Source organism: Emys orbicularis, chromosome 13, assembly GCF_028017835.1.
Source record: "Emys orbicularis isolate rEmyOrb1 chromosome 13, rEmyOrb1.hap1, whole genome shotgun sequence".
NCBI lineage: Eukaryota > Metazoa > Chordata > Testudines > Emydidae > Emys > Emys orbicularis.
In genome coordinates this window covers 25,401,316-25,420,487 of record NC_088695.1, presented here as the reverse complement: position 1 = coordinate 25,420,487, position 19,172 = coordinate 25,401,316, and the positions used below count along the sequence as shown (strand labels likewise).

Here is a 19,172-nt window from a genome sequence, read left to right as displayed (position 1 = left end):
TTCACTCTGACTGAAGATTTAACATTCTTAAAGCTTTGCTACCACCATTTCTTGAGCAAACCTTTCATGTAGGATTAGTTGCTTAAAATTAGCGTTCGGTACAAGAAAAAAAAACTTCTGATTAAGCCAGACAGTTAAGCAGGGTCTCCCCATAAATGCACTTGCAACTGTTGCAGTAACCACACAGCTGAGCTGAGCAAGGAACACCACTAGTTTGACACATCAGATTCAGAGATCCAAGGTCAGAAGGAGCCACTGTGATCATCTAGTCTGACCTCCCATAGAGCACAGGTCACAGACCCCCCCCCCCCCCCCCCCGGAATAATTCCCTTTGAACTAAAGAACCTTTTTTTTTTAAAATAAAAAAAAAGATCCACTCTTGATTTAAAAGTTGTCAGTGATGGAAAATCCTTCATGGCCCTTGGTAAATTGTTCCACTGGTTAGCAGAGTGCTGTTCTCTCAGCAGCACACCCTCTGTTATGTTAGTTCACTTGTGAACCTTCCCTTTCCCCTTATCCAGTACTTGATCAGCTGGATGGGACTCAGTCCTTTGGTGTCTAACCAGCCCTGTGGCCCTCTGATTGAGGAAAGCTTTTCAGCGACGCTGTCCTATTTAGCACTTCTCCTCTCGTGCTCCAAGGGGTAGAGACTGAAGCATCCAACTTTGGTATCAGCTCCTTATTTACATTAACAAAATGAGCTGATTGTGTGGCAGAGGAAGATTATTTTCCCTGAACTCAAGTGATACCGAGTAATGCTAGAGGGGGCATGAATCCCTACCCATAGCTCAAGAACGTGAGAGATTCTAGTCTTTCCAGCAGGGCTACGACAGCAATTTAGGATCAGGGTCATACTCAGCTATTCCCAGTTTGTTTTGTTCAGATCAGCACTATGAAGAGATCACATCCGCAAGGATCTGCTCGCTAGCAGAACTCGTAGAATCAAATTGAGAAAGCCATAGTAATAAAGATGAACACTGCAAAATTACTCGAGATTCCTGTGTTCAAGCCCAGTGAAGCTCGAGCTCCAAAATAAACGGTTAATAGGGTCCCATTTTATTGTGGAATTACCTCATCTTATCATCTGGGATCAGACCCTTATTTACATTGTTACATTCCCACAACTGTAAGCAGGGGCTTTCCTAATGTACTCTGGGAGATTCCACGGCCCCATGGGGGTTTTGTGGACCTCACCTTCAGCGACTTCCTGTCATCACAACCGCTGTTACACACAACAGCTTCCAGTCTAAAACCAAAAAAATAAATAAAAACACTTGAGGGAAGAAAGGCAGCTGGAAGTTGGCAGATGGCTGGTAGCACCAGCGAGAAACATGAATTGCATGTGCTGACATGGGCCAGAGACCTTGTCACTTCTTACTGTATACTTGGTAACGTCAGCACAAGGGGGAACCCTGCCCATGTAGCAGTTGCAGGCATCGCCAGCCCATCACCACTGGCACCCCATGCCCTCACTTGGGGGGGTATGCAGCACTCCACACTCCCCAAAGCTGCTCAGAGCCACTTTCTTTCACACGCTTGGCTCAGTTTGCTGTTTTAAGCTTCTTGCTCGGCCCTTCCTGATGGTTCTCTGCATGTTCCCGTTTCTTGGAGGCCGGGATCGACTTGCTAGCCTTGTTCTCGCTGTCCATCAGCTTCTCTGAAGCTACAATAGCCTCTCTCAACAGGCGCAGCTCCCGCTTCTCCTTCCGCTCCTCCATTTCCACGATCTCATCAGCAAACAGAGCCTTCAGGGGCTGGATCAGCTTAGGGATGGTCACAAAGTCCCCAAAACACACCTGAAAAGTAATTAGTTTCAGATTGACATTCACAGGAAGGGGACACGGCAGAGGAATAGCATTTTGCTCTGTGCCTCTGTTTCCCCTTCCACCCTTTGTCTTGTCCATTTACACCTCAAGCTCTTTAGACCAGGGACACTCATTATGTCTGTCCAGCACCCAGCCCAGTGGGGTCCAGATCGCAATACAGGGGCAGTGGGTGTTTCCTTTTCTATTTATCTCAGAATCCCCAGAGAAGGCATCGTGTAAAAAGATCTCTTCTGAGCACAAGGCAGGGAACACACAATATAAGAGTTAATGGCACCAATCCTTCGGCTAGTATTTGTTCAGTTCAATAAGTGCAACAAGTTCATGTTTAGTAGCCTTTTGCCATGTAAAGACACACCCAAAAAGAATGCAATGAGATGAGGGGAAGGGGAGGATGGTGGCACTCAGTGCATCGATTATACCTAAGGTAGCAATAATGCTTTGACACGCAGGGGCACTTTGGAGAGGACAGTGGCCCACAGACAGGCAACCCCCCTGGATTGCACACAGGGGAGCATATCTAGAACACCAATTTAGAGAGGGCCAATGCATACAAAGGCATCTTTCTGGGAGACAACTTGACCCATTTAGATGTGGTAATTGCTATGCAAGTGCTGCAGTGGCAGCAGAAAGCACTGGAAGGGTGGGCAGGAGGAAGGGGCGCTGCTCTCTCAGAAGTCAGTGTTGGGGCGCCTTGCTATGCTATTGGAGACCGGAGGGCTCTAATCCCCAGCCTGCAGGGGATTAGGTTAGTGCCAAGGGGAATTCGGATACTAGACGTGTATGCCCATCAGTCTGTTAGTCCTGACAATGCATGCACCTCGCTCACACAGGGAGAGGGTTCCAGCGTTGCCTGGGAGCGGCTGCTCTAACATTGCCCCACAAGGTTCCCTCTGGACAAGTGGCTTTTCAGTTCTTACTGGGCAAGTGGCACAGAAAAGCCCTCTCCTTTCACACTCATCCTCTTGGCCTCTACACCAGTGGAACCAGGCAAGGCGGGCTCCTGGGCACAAAGCTGGCAGCCAGTGAACACTGCAGACATGAACTCCCCTATGTTTGCAGCAATGCCAGGAAAGGACAACTGCTGCAAAACTAGCCTTCTTCAGAAGAGCTACCTCTGGACACCTCCCCAGCTGGCAAGTTTACCCAAGCATATTGATTGGGGCAACTGAAGATTTCACCTCCAGCTGCTGAGCAAACAGACCACTTCTAGCAGAGGTTCCCTGTACCCAATGAAGCGCTGCCAGTGGAACCCATTGTGCCTGGGAAGCTCACTGAAAGCCTACTATTCTGGGTTCAGCAACAGATCTGCAAACAGCCCGATTTTCAGTACAGCCCAGCTCCCTGGAGAGCCTGGCTCCAAGTTTCCAACTTACCTTCATGTGATCAAATGCGATTCCAACCTTGTCAGAGAAATCTGCACTGAAGAGCGGGATCTTGGCGTACCGCTGGCTGAAGTGATTGAGCATGATGAATTCTGCATTCATCTTCATCCCAACCCCAATCGCCTGGGACGTCGTGCTGCAAGGGGAGCAAGACTGAATGGTTAGTGGAACTCTGGTGACTGCACGGAGAGGCCAAACAGCACAGCCCTCTCCATGAGGGGACCTGGAGGCAGCGTTACCAAGTGCTAACGCCCCAGCCTTTACCCAACACAGGCAAAACGTGCCAGCTGGAGCTCAAGTGCAGGAGAACTTGCATTGCTCTTATTTGAATCAGCCAGTGCATGAAGACAGCTTGCCCATCAGCGGATGTGGCATACAGCGAGTGAGTCATACTTGCCCCTCCAGCAATGAGGAGGGGGCAAGCAAGGCTGCAGTGAGCTGGGTGTTCACCATTTTTGAGAAGAATTCTGGGAGCATGGGGTTTACTTGAACGCTTGTCCCTGGGGGTGCCAGCTTGTTGTTCCCATCCTCCCCCACCCCATGTACCTTAACCACACCCACATCCCTCCCCCTTACCCAAAACGCTGCACTTGGGTCTTCTCTGCACCCATGTAGGGCACAGTGCTCCCCTTCTCACCCCCTTTGAATTGGGCATTCACAAGGCACATACCAGGCTTGAGAGACACAGCTCAGATAGGTCCCAAAGTGAATTCAAGAGTGAGACGGGTGCCAAATGATCCAAGTCCTCACCCCAATGCCAATGGGTAACCAGCTAAGGGCCCCTCTAGCAGAGGGCATTTCTCCAGCTACCCAGCTGTACAGTAACCGCTCCCTATCTTGAGGGGATGCCCCTTGTGTCCAGGTTACAGAACCAGTTCATTCACCATCAATTACAGAACCAGTTCATTCACCATCAATAAGAGATCAAACTCTCTAACTGGGATCCTCCAGAGCCTGGAGATGTGTGCACCCAGGACATCCTGGGCAGCAGAAACCTCTTTCATCACCAGCTCTGAGGGCCAAGCCCAGTTCTGTATCTCACTCCTAGGAAGACAGAACCAGTTTCTCAGAAATACCCTACCTATGCGTCTTCTCTACTGCCTCTTCTTCCAAGCCATCCTCCAACGTTGCTTCATGGATCAGCAGCGTAGCATCTTTTCCTGCGTAAGACCATATACTCATTCTGTACTTCTGGTGGAACATACCACGTCAGGGGGGAGATTTATCAAGTAGACAAGTACTATGTTTATTAGGGGACAAGTGTGCTTCTCTAACCCCCTCCCCCTCCCATACTTCCAGCAGTGAACCCAGAAAGAAAGGCAAAGATAATGCATCCCAACGCTTGTCCCACCTGACCAATGTAGCTAGGGTTAGTTAATGTTTTCACCCCTCAGCTCACAGAGGTAGCACACAAGTTAACATACAGAGCTGTTCTGTGCTCAGATTAGCATAGTCTCTACTACAGAGCCCAAGACTGCCTCCCTGCAGCATTTTGAGATGAGACACCCAACACTTGCAAGAGCAGATTAGGGAGGGTTTATCGACATCTGTTTCACTCACTAAACAGGCTAACGGCTGTTGGCAAAGTGATTACAATGCGTTTTCAGCCAGAGTGCATTTTCAACTCACCCATTCGGACCAAGGCCTCGCAGGGCATCGTGTCACCAGAATAGACGATTTTCCAGCCAGATGTGTGTTCCATCGAACAAGCAAAGGCATTTTTACAGTGCCGGACCTCGCATGTCTGGAACTGAACAGGACCACAAGCGTTATCCACCATAGGTTACCCCTACACTCTTCTCGCCACCTTCTCCTGGCCGCCAGCCAGCTTACCTCCGCAAAGTCATACTTCTCCAGCATTGGGCTAATGAGAGCTTCGGCTTTAGGTCCGATGACTTTCGCCCCTTCCACCAGAAACCTGGCAGGAATCATACTGCAGAGGAAAAAGGGGAGACGTTTAGGAAGTCAAGGCTACACTGAAAACTGTTCATGTCAGCAGAGCAGCACGTTCCATTTGGGAAACAGCAGCCTATTGTAGTACAGCGAGATTTCCCCAGGACAAGTCTACTAGGTCTGTGCTGGGGCGTTCACATTTTATTTTTCCCAACTTCAGATTGTTCATCCTCACCAAACCCTGCCGAGTCCCAGGGCAGGTGCCTTGCCCATGAGAACACCCTCCCTCCATGCCCTTGCGCACAGCTCTCCTCTCATTCTCTCCTCCCCCACCCTTCCTCCATAAGCAGGGAAGACTCATCCAACCAAGTACCCTCTTCCCATCTTCAAATTAATTTCCCCTCCAGGAATCCTTGCTCCCTTGTTCTCCCACTCTCTTGCCTGGGCTGTTGCTTCATGCCCGTTTGTTTTCTCTCTGCTCAAGATCTTGCTGGGTTGCTGGAGTGCCATGCAAGTTTTGCATCATCGCATAAATGGCTAGTACAATTCAGCAATGTCAAGCCACATCCAAACTACAACATATGGAAACATGCACTGGGGACAAGTCAGAGCATCCTCCACTGCATTAGTGGAACTGCCTGCAAAGCACCCTGGTTTGAGAAGTTACTGCCTGACATTCTGAGCTATTAGTGCTCTAGTCCAAGCACGGCAACACTAATGGCAGGAACTCCACGTCTGAACAATACCAAAGAGAGCACAGGCCTAGAAGGAGCCTATTCTGAGCAGATCTCAGCAACTTCTAAAGCCATACGGTGCTGGACTGCTTCTCTTCCCCCCCCGCCCCCTCCGGTTGGGTCACATGGCCCTGTAACTCCAGACATGCAGTGTCCAAGCCCACAGTGTAACACAGAAGGAACCTGGCTGCCGAAAGGTCAAGTCTAGCTACTGGTATGCAACTGCAAAACCTAAAGTGATCCTTTGACATAAGGCCTCAGCATTCACGCCTCCTACAAACAAGCAGGAGCTTTTCCAAGTGCTCAGCATTGCGCTGACTCTGCCCCTACTGAAGCAGAATGGGAATTCGGCCATACACTTTGACAAGAACGGGGGTAGGCCAACGTTGGCAGTCTGAAAAGCCCACACAGTAGAAAAGAGCAGCCCGTCTCCACACAGTGTTGTGAATCATTTTCTGAAGTTGTGCTCTCCAGTTACACTAAACACATCTGCGAGGTTAAATCCACAGCAGCTCTGCCGAGGGCTGGGCAGAGCCCCTGGAGTTTCGGGGAGGTCTTGATGCTCGTTACTGGCCTGGGCTGGTGAAGGGGTAGTTAGTAAGTCTGATATATATTACACAATGCAGCTCGGACCTGCTAGTGGTCTGCTAACCAATTCTACTAGGGCAATGGTTTTCAAGTGTTTTGGGCTGCATAACCCTTTCCAAATAAGGTAGTCTACCACATACCCCCATCTGAGATGGGCAGAAGCAGTGGGGGGAGGGAGGGGGAGACACAGGGTCATGTGCCCCCTCCCAGATTTCTGCCTTCCATTTAACAACAGCTTCTAGAGGTTTTCAAACTGTGGGGCACCCCCCCTTGGGGGAGGGGATGTGTGTGGAGAAATGTTCATGGGGGAGCAGCAACTCAGTGTGGCAGGGCTCAGGAACCGAGTGTCACCTTCACCCCTCTGGGGTGAGCCATCCAGCCCGTCTGACTTGGGGGACACTCAGCTCAAAAATTTTGAAGACCGCTCCCTGGCATTACTACTTGCTCCCCAAATGCTCCTCTGTGCCCCCCTAGGAGGGCCCACCCCACGGTTTGAAAACCTCCGATTCGGAGTCACACAGCAGAAAGGTAACGTACACCAATATGGCTGCAGTTTGATTGAAGGGAGATTCAATGTTGATTAGATTGCCAAGTTTTACTAAATAAAAACGCAGTGTCTGCCATTACAGGCTCTAGCTTTGAATGAGCCTGCATGCTAAAAATAGCAGTGTGGCTGTAAGGATGAGCCACCCGAGCACAATCCGGTCCACGATCCTAGGTGTGTACGTGGGTGGCTAGCCCGAGCCACTGTGACCACAATGCTAATTTTAGCGTATTAGCTGGATCAGAGCTAGTTTGTGTTTTCATGTGGGCTGGGGAGCGTGCTCCCCAACTGCAGCTTACATGTACCCAAAGTGTCAGGGATGGGGTGCCTAGACCAGCAGCAAGAACATCTCTCCCTTCGGCCTTGGGATCCCTGGCCTCAGGGCTGGAGACAGAGAGCTGGCACTGAGGGGCTGGGGAACAATCACCACCCTATGGGGCAAGGTCGGCGCTCTCCTGCCCCCAGCTGCTGCAGTCATTAGCGGCCACTGCTAATGCCTGGGTCCCAGGCATGTGCCCTTGGAATACAATCACCTGACCCTACACACTGAGTCCCCAGGGAAGATGAAGGAGAAACCAGCAACTCCAAGTACTCTACCAGCCTGCCACAAGGCCTGTGATTTGAAGCTATACTCCAGCCCCATCAGTGCATGCTGCAAACCCCACCTGTGCGCTCAGGCTCCAGGGGAGGAAGGAGCAAGAAAGCAGTGTCTGAAGTGGGTATTTGAGATCAGCCCTTTTGGCTGGTTAGTTTTCGCAGTGAGGTGACATTTTGCTGCTAAGATTCTCTGACCAGCTGCATTCAAGTGCTCATCAATTGCAGAGATCAACTGAAATACAGCAGACAGGGCCTGTACAGCATACTGCACTGCAGCACGGGCAAGGCAGTGGTTTGTCCTGGCCCATGAATGACAAGGACACAGCAAGAGTATTTCCCACTAATTCAACTACCTGCGACTAGCCAGGGAGGCACTCACTTGACGTGACCAAGAATCTCTTGGCAGTTGTCGTGGTACTGGTGTAGCCATGACACGATCTGCGTGGGCGCTATCAGCAGCAGCGGGCTTGATGGCTGACCAAGGGATGCCTGAAAGAGCAGAACAGGCAAGGAAGAGTCAGTACCGGGGAAATTGCTTCAGAAATAGACCGAGTCCTGCCTTGTGTCAAGGGAAAGACAGGTGTTGCTCCAATGGTGTCAGTGGAACCACATCCACTGGCACCAGTGGTGAACTTGGCCCCAAGGTTTAAATGGCAGTGAAATAGCTGTGGTACTTACGAATGCTCGCTGTCTCTCCAGCAGAATGTTCAACAAGCCCTAGAAGAGAGAATATGGAAGACTTGTTGTCAGTCAGTTACTGTGTAATAAACCCACATCAGTGAAGCAGAGCGGCACTAACAGAGCTGATTTCACAGCCATTCCACCAGCTCAGTGAAGTGTGGGGCACCTCTTGAGGGCCAAACTAGAGAAAGGTCACGTGTAAACTGGAGCACTGCTCCTAGGCCTCCCCACCAATGCTGCCTCTGCCCAGATGGCCTTTGCCCTCCAGAGCAGTGAGAGAAGGCAATCCTGTAGCCCAACCCCTCGTAAATCTGTGTCCTAAAACCTCATGTCTGAAAGCTACAACCCTTATAAAGACTGGGGGTGGGGTGGGGGTGAGAGGGCATGGGGAGGAGAAACACTGCAGCTGAGGCAATGTCAGCCAGGAAGGAGAAGACCCTAACCTCCTTTCTGAGTTCTGTGCCATGGCTGCATTAGCGAGCAGCAGAGAACACTCAGATCTAACACCCGCTGGTTCTGAAGAGCTAGTGACAAACCACTAAAGTACTTGATATAAGATCTTACCCAGATTCTGCCAAGGAAGCAGCTGCCCCTTTCCCCACAACCCTTGGAGAAAGGGAAGCCCTTCTGTAAAGTGCAAGCTATCGGGGCATGAAACGCAGCCTGCCTGGATCAAGCCAGCATGAAACAGGGAGCCTGCTAGTTTGCTGAAGCTTCTTGTGAAAGCACATTCCAAGCAGTGAAGAGTGCTGAATTTATACCCCTGGGACTCAAGAACCCCCAGAAACAGGTACTGCAAAAATTCAAGTTTATTCACCCAGCCCCAGCAACATGCCTGAACCCAGACTTGCAGGGACCAGTGCTAGGAAGAGACAGGATTAGTAGCAGAGCAGAATTCAGCAAGGCTTGGGGAATTCCACAGTGGGAAGAACAGCTTATGAGATACAGCTGGGAGGCTACAACCAATATTAATTCCAGGAACATCTAAAAACAGGAGCAACAGAATTGCATGGAGCAGAGCAGGGCAGGACATTTGATGGAGACACTGGAATGGTTACAGAGCCAAGCAGGAGTGAAACATTCACAGGAGAAAATGAGCAGCACACAACAGAACTTTCTGTGACAAGAGCCACCGCTGAAGTGGATACAGCCCACACCCAGCTGGGAACTCGCCTTCTCTAACTCTGTCCCCTCCCCGCGATACTCACTGTGTGATGATCGGCATGGATGTGAGAGACAAACACAGCTGCTATGTTGCACAGGATTTTGTCCACCTGGTCCCCATAGTGGCGACAGAGCTGGCCAAACGTTCCCTCCCCACAGTCCAGGAGCAGCGCCTGGGTAGAGCTGGCGAGAGGAAAGAGCGGGTGTATTGCTGGCAGTAACCAGAATGGATGACAACAAATGAATGCTGCCCAGCACGCCAGCTCAAGGTGTGATCTGGAAAGGCAGCAAACAGCATTTCTGCCACTAGTGCTGTCTCTCTGTAGAAAGGACCTGGAGGGGCCAACTTTGAGAGTTCAGTCTCCATAGCGGCTTCAGCTCTTGTTCTCTGACCTGATGCAGACAGGAATGGGGACACCTGATGTCAAGCAGAGTGGTGGTCCTAACAGGCCCTGTGAAGGCAGTCACAAGACCACCTGTGGGAAACACTTTGCCCTTCTACAATGAGAATCTTGAGTACGTTTGGACTAGTGACCAAGGTTCAACATTCCCAGGCCCATCCCCAATCCCTTCAGCATCTGCAGGGTTAATAGGTCCATGAACGCCAAGTGAGGCACACATTCAGTATGCTGGCACATCTGTATAGCCATCCACATGACAAACCTCTTCCCGCCCCTGGCGATTCCACATGTACTGGAGGGGAAAGTACAGAGTGCTAGCATTTACCTGCTATTTATCAGGGTGGAGCTGACGTTCCGGATTTTCATTGGAATTGCAGAGCCTGTTCCTAGGAAAACGATTTCTGGGTAATTCTCAGTTTTACCTAGAGAAAATATATAACATGCTTTGCATTAACGCTGGCACGGGCCCGCTGCATTGTGGTATGATCAGCTCCCAGCCAGGTTAGAAGTTCAATATTTAAGCATAAGATCTCCAGATCCTGCCTCAGGTTAGTCAGCTCGTCCAACTGGGTCTTGACCCCTAGCCTCCAAGCTCACCACAGCATCAATGCTAATGGAGTGGGGATGGGGAAAAGGGACAAAGTCTTCTAAAATGATAGCAGGACACCTTGCTGCATGTCCACCCAGAATGGAGGCAGGCAAGTCAGGACTGGGCTTGGTAGTGACGGACATACACTGCCATCCAATGAGAAGGGACGTGGCCCTCACGGCAGGATTGCAGACAGGCTGTGCTGGCTTTTCCTGCTGTCATGATTTAGATGTTGATTCACTGCCCCTGTGTCACACACAGTGGCATCAGTGCATAGCCAGATGACCAGAGCTGGGCTCCAGAGGGAGCCAGCTGTGGATTAGATGCTGCTTTTCCCAAACTCCACCACACGGGCAGCATGTTAGAGGAACACTGACCGTTTGGGATCACAATTTTAAAAACCCAAAGCAACCAGTGTTGAGCAGAGCACTGCAGTAGAATGCAATGCTGGGGTTTTGTTGATTACGCCCCCCCCCCCGCAGTGCTGGAGGCCCAAACCCAGCACCCTCAAGAGCTAAGAATGTCATTCAACATGGCACAAGCCAGTTTGCAAAGAACAAGTGGGAATGAGCCCATCCCATGCTCTGCTGGGCACTCAAAGCGACCCTAACAATACGCCGAGTTCATTAGCTTGCAGGGTGATGGGAATATTTCGCCTGGACAGCATCCCCTTAGAACTCAAGTCCCCAGTTTGTTTCTATCCAACAACTCAACCCACCTCCCCGGTCAAGCCAGACCTATCTGCTACTCCAATCAAAGGACCCTGCACACTCTCCTCACCTGACCTGACTGGCCCAGCCTGCAGGCTCTCTCTGCACTCCTTCACACGGTCCTGGAAGCCAGGGAGCTTCAGGGCTTCAGCCACAAATTCACTGGAATTGCAGACAGCAACCACATCCCTGAAAGGATCCACAGGCCACAGATCAGCATGTGGCTGGGGAGGGAGGGGACAGCTGAAGAGTTTAATTTATGGGGCAAAGTGTCAAATTACTGCTTAGATACTAGCCTAGTATGAAAGTTTCCTTAACAGTCCCCAGATGTGCCTGCTTTAAAACTACCATCCACCAGAGGGCAGTAAAACTCCTCATATCCAGGATTGCCAGCAGACTGCAGGAGGCGCATGGGCTCTTGGAAATGGGTAACTAACTCCAGCAAGAGGGAATCATTGCATGACCTCAGGATTTAAGGGCTACATAGTGCACTGGGTCCCAGCGAGTCCTGCACAGCTCAGGGGCAGCGTACGGCACCATGTGCTGAAAACTTCACTCACCCATACTAGTTTCAGAGCCAATCTTCTTGCATGGTCAGGAATATCCTGACAAGGTTTCAGGACTGTTATCATGCGCAGGTAGAGCGAAGCCTAAATGTTTAAACAGAATCCATTCCCCTTCCTCACAACTGAATTTGAGACTTCCCTCTTCCTCTGAAGCCATCAGCCACAGCTGGAGACAGGACACTGGACAGGGAGGACCAGTGGTACACAGACCTTTCTTAGATGGCTGGCTAGTCTTGCTCACACTCAGGGTCGTAACGATGTGGGGTTTGGAAGGAATTCTGTCCCCCCTTCCCCATCAGACTAGCAGGTACAACAGTGTGTGTTGTTTTCCCTTCTGCAGCATGGGGCCTTTCTCACCTGCTGGGATCATCTGGGCATGTCTTCCCTAATCAGTTCCTTGACATTGCAGGGGTCTTGGGCATTGGTACCCCCTAGGTCTCTCCTGTTCTCGGCCTGGGGCACACCACCAGTATCCGGAGGACAAATGCTTTAGTCTAACACAAGCCATGGGATTTGATACAGGGGTAACAGAGTGTAATGTAATGGCCTGTGATATACAGGTCGGACTAGATCAGTGGTTCTCAACCAGGGGTATGCATATCCCTGAGGGCATGCAGAGGTCTTCTGGCCGTACAATCAACTCATCTAGGTATTTGTCTAGTTTTACAACAGGCTACATAAAAAGCACTAGCTAAGTCAGTACAAACTAAAATTTCATACAGACAACGGGCTTGTTTATCCTGCACTATACACTGAAATGTAAGTGAGATATTTCTATTCCAGTTGGCTTATTTTATAATTATATGGTAAAAATAAGAAAGTCAGCAATTTTTCAGTAAGTGTGCTCTGACACTTTTCTATTTTTGTGTCTGATTTTGTAAGCAAGCCGTTTTTAAAGTGAGGTGAGCCATGGGCTATGCAAGACAAATCAGACTCGTGAAAGAGGTACAGTAGTCTGGAAACATTGAGAACCATTGGATTAGATCTAATGATTCCTTCTTGCCTTAAAAAATATGAAATCTCTATGACAGAAGACATACATTTAGGCATCCACTTGTACATTACACCTACAGGTCCAGTCAAACATAGAGTCTAAGCGCTTTGGAGCGCAGAGTCTTAGTAGAGATTTGTGCAGCATTCAACAAAACGGGGCCATTGGATTTCTTTGGGGAACCCCACAATGCAACCCCCCCTCCACATCCAAACACACACCCCACAACTAGCTGTTCAAAGTTTCTCCAGGGTTCTGGTCCTGCACAGACTGGCCCAGAATCAGAGTGCAAAGGTGACTTTTTTTTTAAATAATTAATGGAAATATCCCATCTCCTAGAACTGGAAGGGACCTTGAAAGGTCATCGAGTCCAGCCCCCTGCCTTCACTAGCAGGACCAAGTACTGATTTTTGCCCCAGATCCCCAAATGGCCCCCTCAAGGATTGAACTCAGAACCCTGGGTTTAGCAGGCTAATGCTCAAACCACTGAGCTATCCTTCCCCCCTATACTTCAAGCCACCTTTGCTGCACCACCACTATTTAGATGCTGAATGCTCCTTAATCTCAGCTCATCATCTGATCTTCTAAAATGGGGGGCACCTGCATGGGTGCAGAAGTCAAGGCAGGAGGCCAGGTCTCTCTTCAGTTTATATATAACCGAGGGTACCAACCTCTGCCACTGCGGTTTGGGTCTCAGCTGGTATCTCAGGAGGCACTCTCCCCGCACAACAGGAACGCTGAAAGTGGCCTCTTCTTCCTGGAGAGGAGACAGAAGGAGCAACATGTAAGCGTGCACAAGCTCGCCTCTGCAGACACCTGCAGCCAGGCGCAGCCTCTTACCCGACTCTGGTAGCTGGTTAGCAGTGGGAAGATTTCTGAGTGAATTAGGTTCAGCTGGGTTTGAATCTTGTGGCTGCGGAGACAGTGCACAGTGTTTGCATTTTCATTAAGTATCAAGTGTTCAGTTGTGGGTCCAAACCTGGAGAAAGCAAGAAGGAATAGTAAGATACGTGTCCAGATACAAGACAACTTCAGCTCCAATCCACTGCCGGGCACCTGATGCCGTTAACTAACCACTGCTCTCTGAGCCGATACATGCCCTGACCCATGGCTGTTATTAGCCAGTCCGGGATCACTGAGTTTGTGGGTTATGCTTCCTTCAAGGTTATTTTAAGTCAACGTAAATAAATAAAAGCCATGTACCTTTCCAGCCACTGTTTGTACCGGCTGTCTCGAAGCACTGACTCTGGGGTGATGTGAATAACCAAGGCCACGTGACCCTCAGCCTTCCCTTCTTGGTACCTAGAATAGACATTTAAGATCAAAGATGACAACAAGCTTGGCTCCTATTACACAGAGCTCTCACCTCCTCACCTAAGATGACAAGGCTGCTCTCCAGAATCTATTTACTACCAAGGACACCATAGAGCATAAACGATTTCCTCCAGGAAGCCTAGCAGAGAGGTTAAAGCTCAGATCTGAGAGTCAAGGAGTTCTGGGTTCTACTCCACACTCGCCAAGATCCAGTGGCCTTGGGCCTCTGATCCCACTGCTTCCATCTATACGAGGGACAATTCCTCACAAGCAAGAGGGAGACCAAGGACAGGGTAGGCCCATTACTCAGTGAGTGGGGAAAAAAGACAACAACAGAAAATGTGGAAATGGCAGAAGTCCTAAACAACTATGTCTCAGTTTTCACCAAAAAGTTTAGTAGCAATTGGACATCTAACATCGTGAATGCCAGTAAAAATGAGGCAAGATAAGAGGCATCATTTAGGATAAGGAAAGAACAAGTTAAAAATGACCTAGACAAGTTGGAGATCTTCAAGTCACCAGGGCCTGATGAAATACATCCTAGAATACTCAAGGAGCTGACTGAGGAGATATCTGAGCCATTAGCGATTATCTCTGAAAAGTCATGTAAGATGTGTGAGGTTCCACAGGACAGGAAAAGACCAAATATAGTGCCAATTTAAAAAAAAAAAAAAAAAAAAAGTGTGTGAGAGGACAACCCAAGGAATTACAGACCAGTCAGACTAACTTCGGTAACTGGAAAGAACGGAATAATCTATTTGCAAACTAGAAGATAATAAGGTGATAAGTAATAGTCAGCATGGATTTGTTAAGAACTGTGTCAAACCAACCTGATAGTTTTCTTCAACAGGTAACAAGCCTTGTAGCTTGGGGGGGAGGGGAGAAGAGGTTAAGCAGTAGATGTGGTATATCTTGACTTTAGTAAGGTTTTTGATACTATCTAACATAACCGTCTCATAAACAACTAGGGATATACAACTTAGATGGAGCTACTATCAGCTGGGGGCATAACTACTCTCTGGGTATGGCTTTCCAATCAGTTATCTGTGGTTCACAGTCCAGCTGGAAGGGCATATCAGGTGGGGTCCCGCAGGGATCAGTTCAGGGCCAGTTCTGGTTAATATCTTCCATACTAGCCAGGATGGGCAGGGATGGCGTCAATAGCCTCTGTCTGCCAGAAGCTGGGAATGGGCGACAGGGGATGGATCACTTGATTGTCTGTTCTGTTCATTCCCTCTGAAGCACCTGGCTTTGGCCACTGTCGGAAAACAGGATACTGGATTAGATGGACCTTTGGTCTGACCCAGTATGGCCGTTCTTACGTTCTTAAATGATTTCGATAATTATAGAGTGTACACTTAAAAAAAGACAGCGGACAATACCAAGCTGGGAGGGTTGCAAGTGCTTTGTAGGATAGGACTAAAATTCAAAAGGATCTGGACAAAGTGGAGAAATGGTCTGAAGTAAATAGGATGAAATTCAATAAGGACAAATGCAAAGTACTCCACTTAGGAAGGAGCAATCAGTTGCACACACAAAATGGTAAATGACTGCCTAGGAAGGAATACTGCAGAAAGGGATGGGGGGGGGGGGCGCTATAGGAGATCACAAGCTAAATATGAGTCAATAGCGTAACATCGCTGCAAAAAAGCGAACATTACCAGTAATGTTGTAAGCAAGACCCTAGAAGTAATTCTTCTGCTCTCCTCCGCGCTGATTAGGCCTCAACTGGAGTATTGTGCGTTTTGGCAGATAACCCCAGTGGGGAAAGCAGCAGGACACTTCCTGCAAGACAGACTCCATGCTGCCTACCCCTCAACTGGAAACTGACGTATCTGGAGATAAGTTCAGAAGAATCATCTCAAAGATTCAACGGATTACAGGACAGAAGGGTACAGAATCCCAAATTATCAGCCTAAAACAACAAAGGTACCAGCCTTTTGACTTTGGAGGATAGATCCTAAGCCAGGAGCTTGATCAGTGATATTGATGGAAACATGCTGAGGGGATTTTACCTTGAAACCAGTCTAATCTGTTAGATTTTAGTGTCAAGAAAGTGTTTTTCTCTCTCTTGTAACCATTTCAAACTTTAATCCTTATGCTCAGTTCAAATCTCTCTGGAATTCAATGAACTTAAATTTAAACCAATCTAGTGCTGTGTTTGAACTGAACTGTTCGGTAACTCCAGTTACAGCAACAAACTGCTAGATATTGACTCTTTAAAGGAGCAACAAACCTTAACCTTCCTCTGATGATTCCAGGACAGGGCTGGACATTTCAGAACACTTTTTGCAGAAATGTGGGGTTGGAGAGTGTGTGGAGTCACCTTACCAGTTATTAACCAAGGCTGGTGGAGACCAGTAGAAATCTGATGTTGCTGGTAGGCTCCTAGATCCCAAGTGTTGGGCCAGGACTGCTCAGTACACAGACCAAGTGCATGCTTGTTGCTAACTGTGGGCATCCCAGACAGACAACTACAGTAGTGAAACATTAAGGCACTTAAGAGTTATGGGGTAAGAGATAACTTCACACATTCTGGGGTGAGATCCAGACTGAACAGTGGGTAAGATCACCGTATGCAAAGACCTTTGAACCCTCAGCTACTTAGATGTAAGAACCCACTAAAAGGTGCTTATCATGCAGTCCAGTCACGTGACTATTTAAAACTAAGATAGTGGCAACCTCACAAAATATAGTAAATTATTAAGTGCACCAGAGAGAAATAAATACCTTCCTCCCCTCCCCCAAAAGCTCCCTCTCCCAAGGAAGATGGGCCTTGCAAGGTGCCCTGAAGGTAACAAATCCAGGCTACTCCAAGCCCTGGGGAAGCGAGTTCTAGAGTCAAGCGCCCTGCACAGAGCACACCCCGGCCTCTTATACTCCAACTTCTGTGCCTCTGTGGATCCTTTTTTGGTGGCTCTATGTCTCGGGGCACTACCTGCAGGTTTCCTTAACCAGGTCATTCAGGATGACTTTGCTGTCTGTGGCTCTGGCATTAGCCCACGAAGCGTGTCAGATTCCATTTGTAACCAGGCTAACAGGAGATTTTCGTTTTCATAAAGAAGTGCTCAAGCCTGATACCCGCTCCCGCACCAACCCTGTATTTCAGGGAGCATCCTTCCCTCCCTCCAACCTCACTATACCTGCGGAACGTGTCATTTTCACAGACGGCATCCACAAAGCCTTCATGAGGACATTCCACTACAATGAACACAGGGCCTGGATCAGGAGGGGTACAGACCTCTTCGGGCAGGATCTGCAATGAAGCACCCAAGGGTTACGCCATGGTCGGCAGCCCATGGTACATGCTGCCTGAACATGCCCGAGTATGCAGCTCCCTTTTGGCAACATAACCAACAGCACATGCTGCCCAGCACACGCTGCCCAACTTCATTGCTCTTCCACAGCCAGCTGGGGACCTCACAGAACTTGGTTGCTCATCAGCTGGGTGCCAGGGCATGCTCAATGGTCAGCGAGTCCAAGGACTCATGCTCCAGTTACCATTCTGGCACTGGAGCCATTTTCTCTCCTCCTCTCTCATTGATTTTGCTGGGTCACATGGTCCAATGGAGCCCTGACAATGGCCTCAACAAAGCAAGAAGCGTCTCAGCTGCAGCTGAGGAAAGTTCAGCCGCTTTCCCTCTGTGCACTGGGGCATGCTCCCGTGAGCTCCTTTGGAGAGCAGGGCCAGTTGTCCCTCACTCGTATCTCCTGGCAGTGATTTTATTTATGGATCCACCAGAATCACTCATGGTTAGGGTCTCTCCTGCTCACCAGCTACTAGCCTTGGAGATTAAAGCCTTTATCTGGCCCCCAACATCAGAGCCTTTTAACCACCTGTAGGAGGTGTGACAGGATAATGAACGAATGTAATCAGTGAGTGGGGAACCCTGCTTATAGTGGGTCAGATGTGGGCACTCCTCTGGGTCTGAAAGCATAAACGCCTCTACTGCCTGAGCTAACGGACCAGCTTTGTTAGCTCACAGGCTGTCAGACTCAAATCACTATAACTGGGCCAGCCATTGAAGCTGAGAAACAAAACACCCCACTGTTGGCATGGGATACATGGTCATTTCCGTGTGTATCACCAACCCTTCTCCTGTGATGGCAGATACTGAACGGATCTCATCTGCAGTGACAGGCACCCTGGGACAACCCATTACAGAAGGAATGAGCCTGGGAAAGCTTAAAATTGAAACAAGCTGCCAAGGAAGGTTATGGAATCCAAGGAAACATGCAAGACTGGCACTTGCCACTAAGAGACATGGTTCAGGGACAGTTCAGTCAATCCTACCACGCAACGGGAGCAATGAGAGGACTGGACTGGTTACAGCTGCAGTCCCTTCGGATCCAAGAGAGGGGATGATTGTGGTTGGCGTATGAGCAGCATTTAGTTACTACAATGTTCTGGATGAGATGGGTCCCACGAGCAGCACTGGTTACAAACCCAGCATGCAGCACAACTGAGATAGCCTAGAGTGCAGTCATACCTCTCTGCCTTCGAACGTGACACTCTTCCCATCTTTGAGAGCCGCAATGATGGGGCCAATGGCTGCTGTCCCACTGAGGATGAGAACACAGAGACAGCATTAGATTGACAGCGTGCATACGACCAGGATCCTCCCACCTTCTAAGCACACAGGCAGGGCTCTCGTACTTACACTGGCAGGCCCAGCTCCTTTGCTTTGGCCACCAAGAAGTTTCCCTTCTTTGGGTGAAGCTGAAAATAATTTAAAAGAAAGAAGTGTTTCTCAAAGTTCCCATGTAACAAGTCACCAACTCTTTACAATGTTTAAACATGGATGGAAAAGGGAAAGGGGCAAAAATGGGGTTCATGCCCTTAACTAGCTCTGAAATGAGCCATGAAGAGGGACTGCAGGAGAGATTTTCGTCAGGAATTTATTTTATTTATTTTTTTTTTTTTAAGTCTCAGGCACATCAAGTCCTCTCTGCCCTGCTTCAGTGGCTGATCTGCCCATAGGTATGGATCTGGAGCTCCAACTTGTAGAGGTGGAGAGTCTAAGATTCTCTTTTGAGAGTTCAGCAGCTGACATACAGAAGTGTTACAAAAATAAAGCGCTACCCAAAGTATTTTAAACAGCAACTAGAAGTCTTTCTATTCTCCATGAGCTTTCATTGCTGTTATACGTCCAGTCTCATAACCCCACTAGTTCTTCAGTTGCCCAGAGTCT

The 19,172-nt window shown here is 49.0% G+C and overlaps 1 protein-coding gene across 1 annotated transcript in view; it reads right to left on the bottom strand.

The window, feature by feature from the left end:
* Positions 1-365: 365 nt before the first annotated feature.
* The window catches only part of ELAC2 (elaC ribonuclease Z 2), a 28,702-nt gene continuing 9,895 nt past the window's right edge, over positions 366-19,172 (bottom strand). The window contains exons 9-24 of the mRNA XM_065415051.1: positions 18,642-18,700; positions 18,471-18,543; positions 17,124-17,236; positions 13,870-13,968; positions 13,507-13,645; positions 13,338-13,423; positions 11,180-11,298; positions 10,136-10,232; positions 9,454-9,592; positions 8,243-8,281; positions 7,944-8,053; positions 5,042-5,141; positions 4,838-4,958; positions 4,290-4,368; positions 3,200-3,344; positions 366-1,796 (exon numbers count right to left, since the gene is read on the bottom strand). Coding sequence (XP_065271123.1) covers positions 1,542-1,796; positions 3,200-3,344; positions 4,290-4,368; positions 4,838-4,958; positions 5,042-5,141; positions 7,944-8,053; positions 8,243-8,281; positions 9,454-9,592; positions 10,136-10,232; positions 11,180-11,298; positions 13,338-13,423; positions 13,507-13,645; positions 13,870-13,968; positions 17,124-17,236; positions 18,471-18,543; positions 18,642-18,700 — 1,773 coding nt within the window. The 3' untranslated portion in view covers positions 366-1,541. The remainder of the gene's footprint in view (positions 1,797-3,199; positions 3,345-4,289; positions 4,369-4,837; positions 4,959-5,041; positions 5,142-7,943; positions 8,054-8,242; positions 8,282-9,453; positions 9,593-10,135; positions 10,233-11,179; positions 11,299-13,337; positions 13,424-13,506; positions 13,646-13,869; positions 13,969-17,123; positions 17,237-18,470; positions 18,544-18,641; positions 18,701-19,172) is intronic.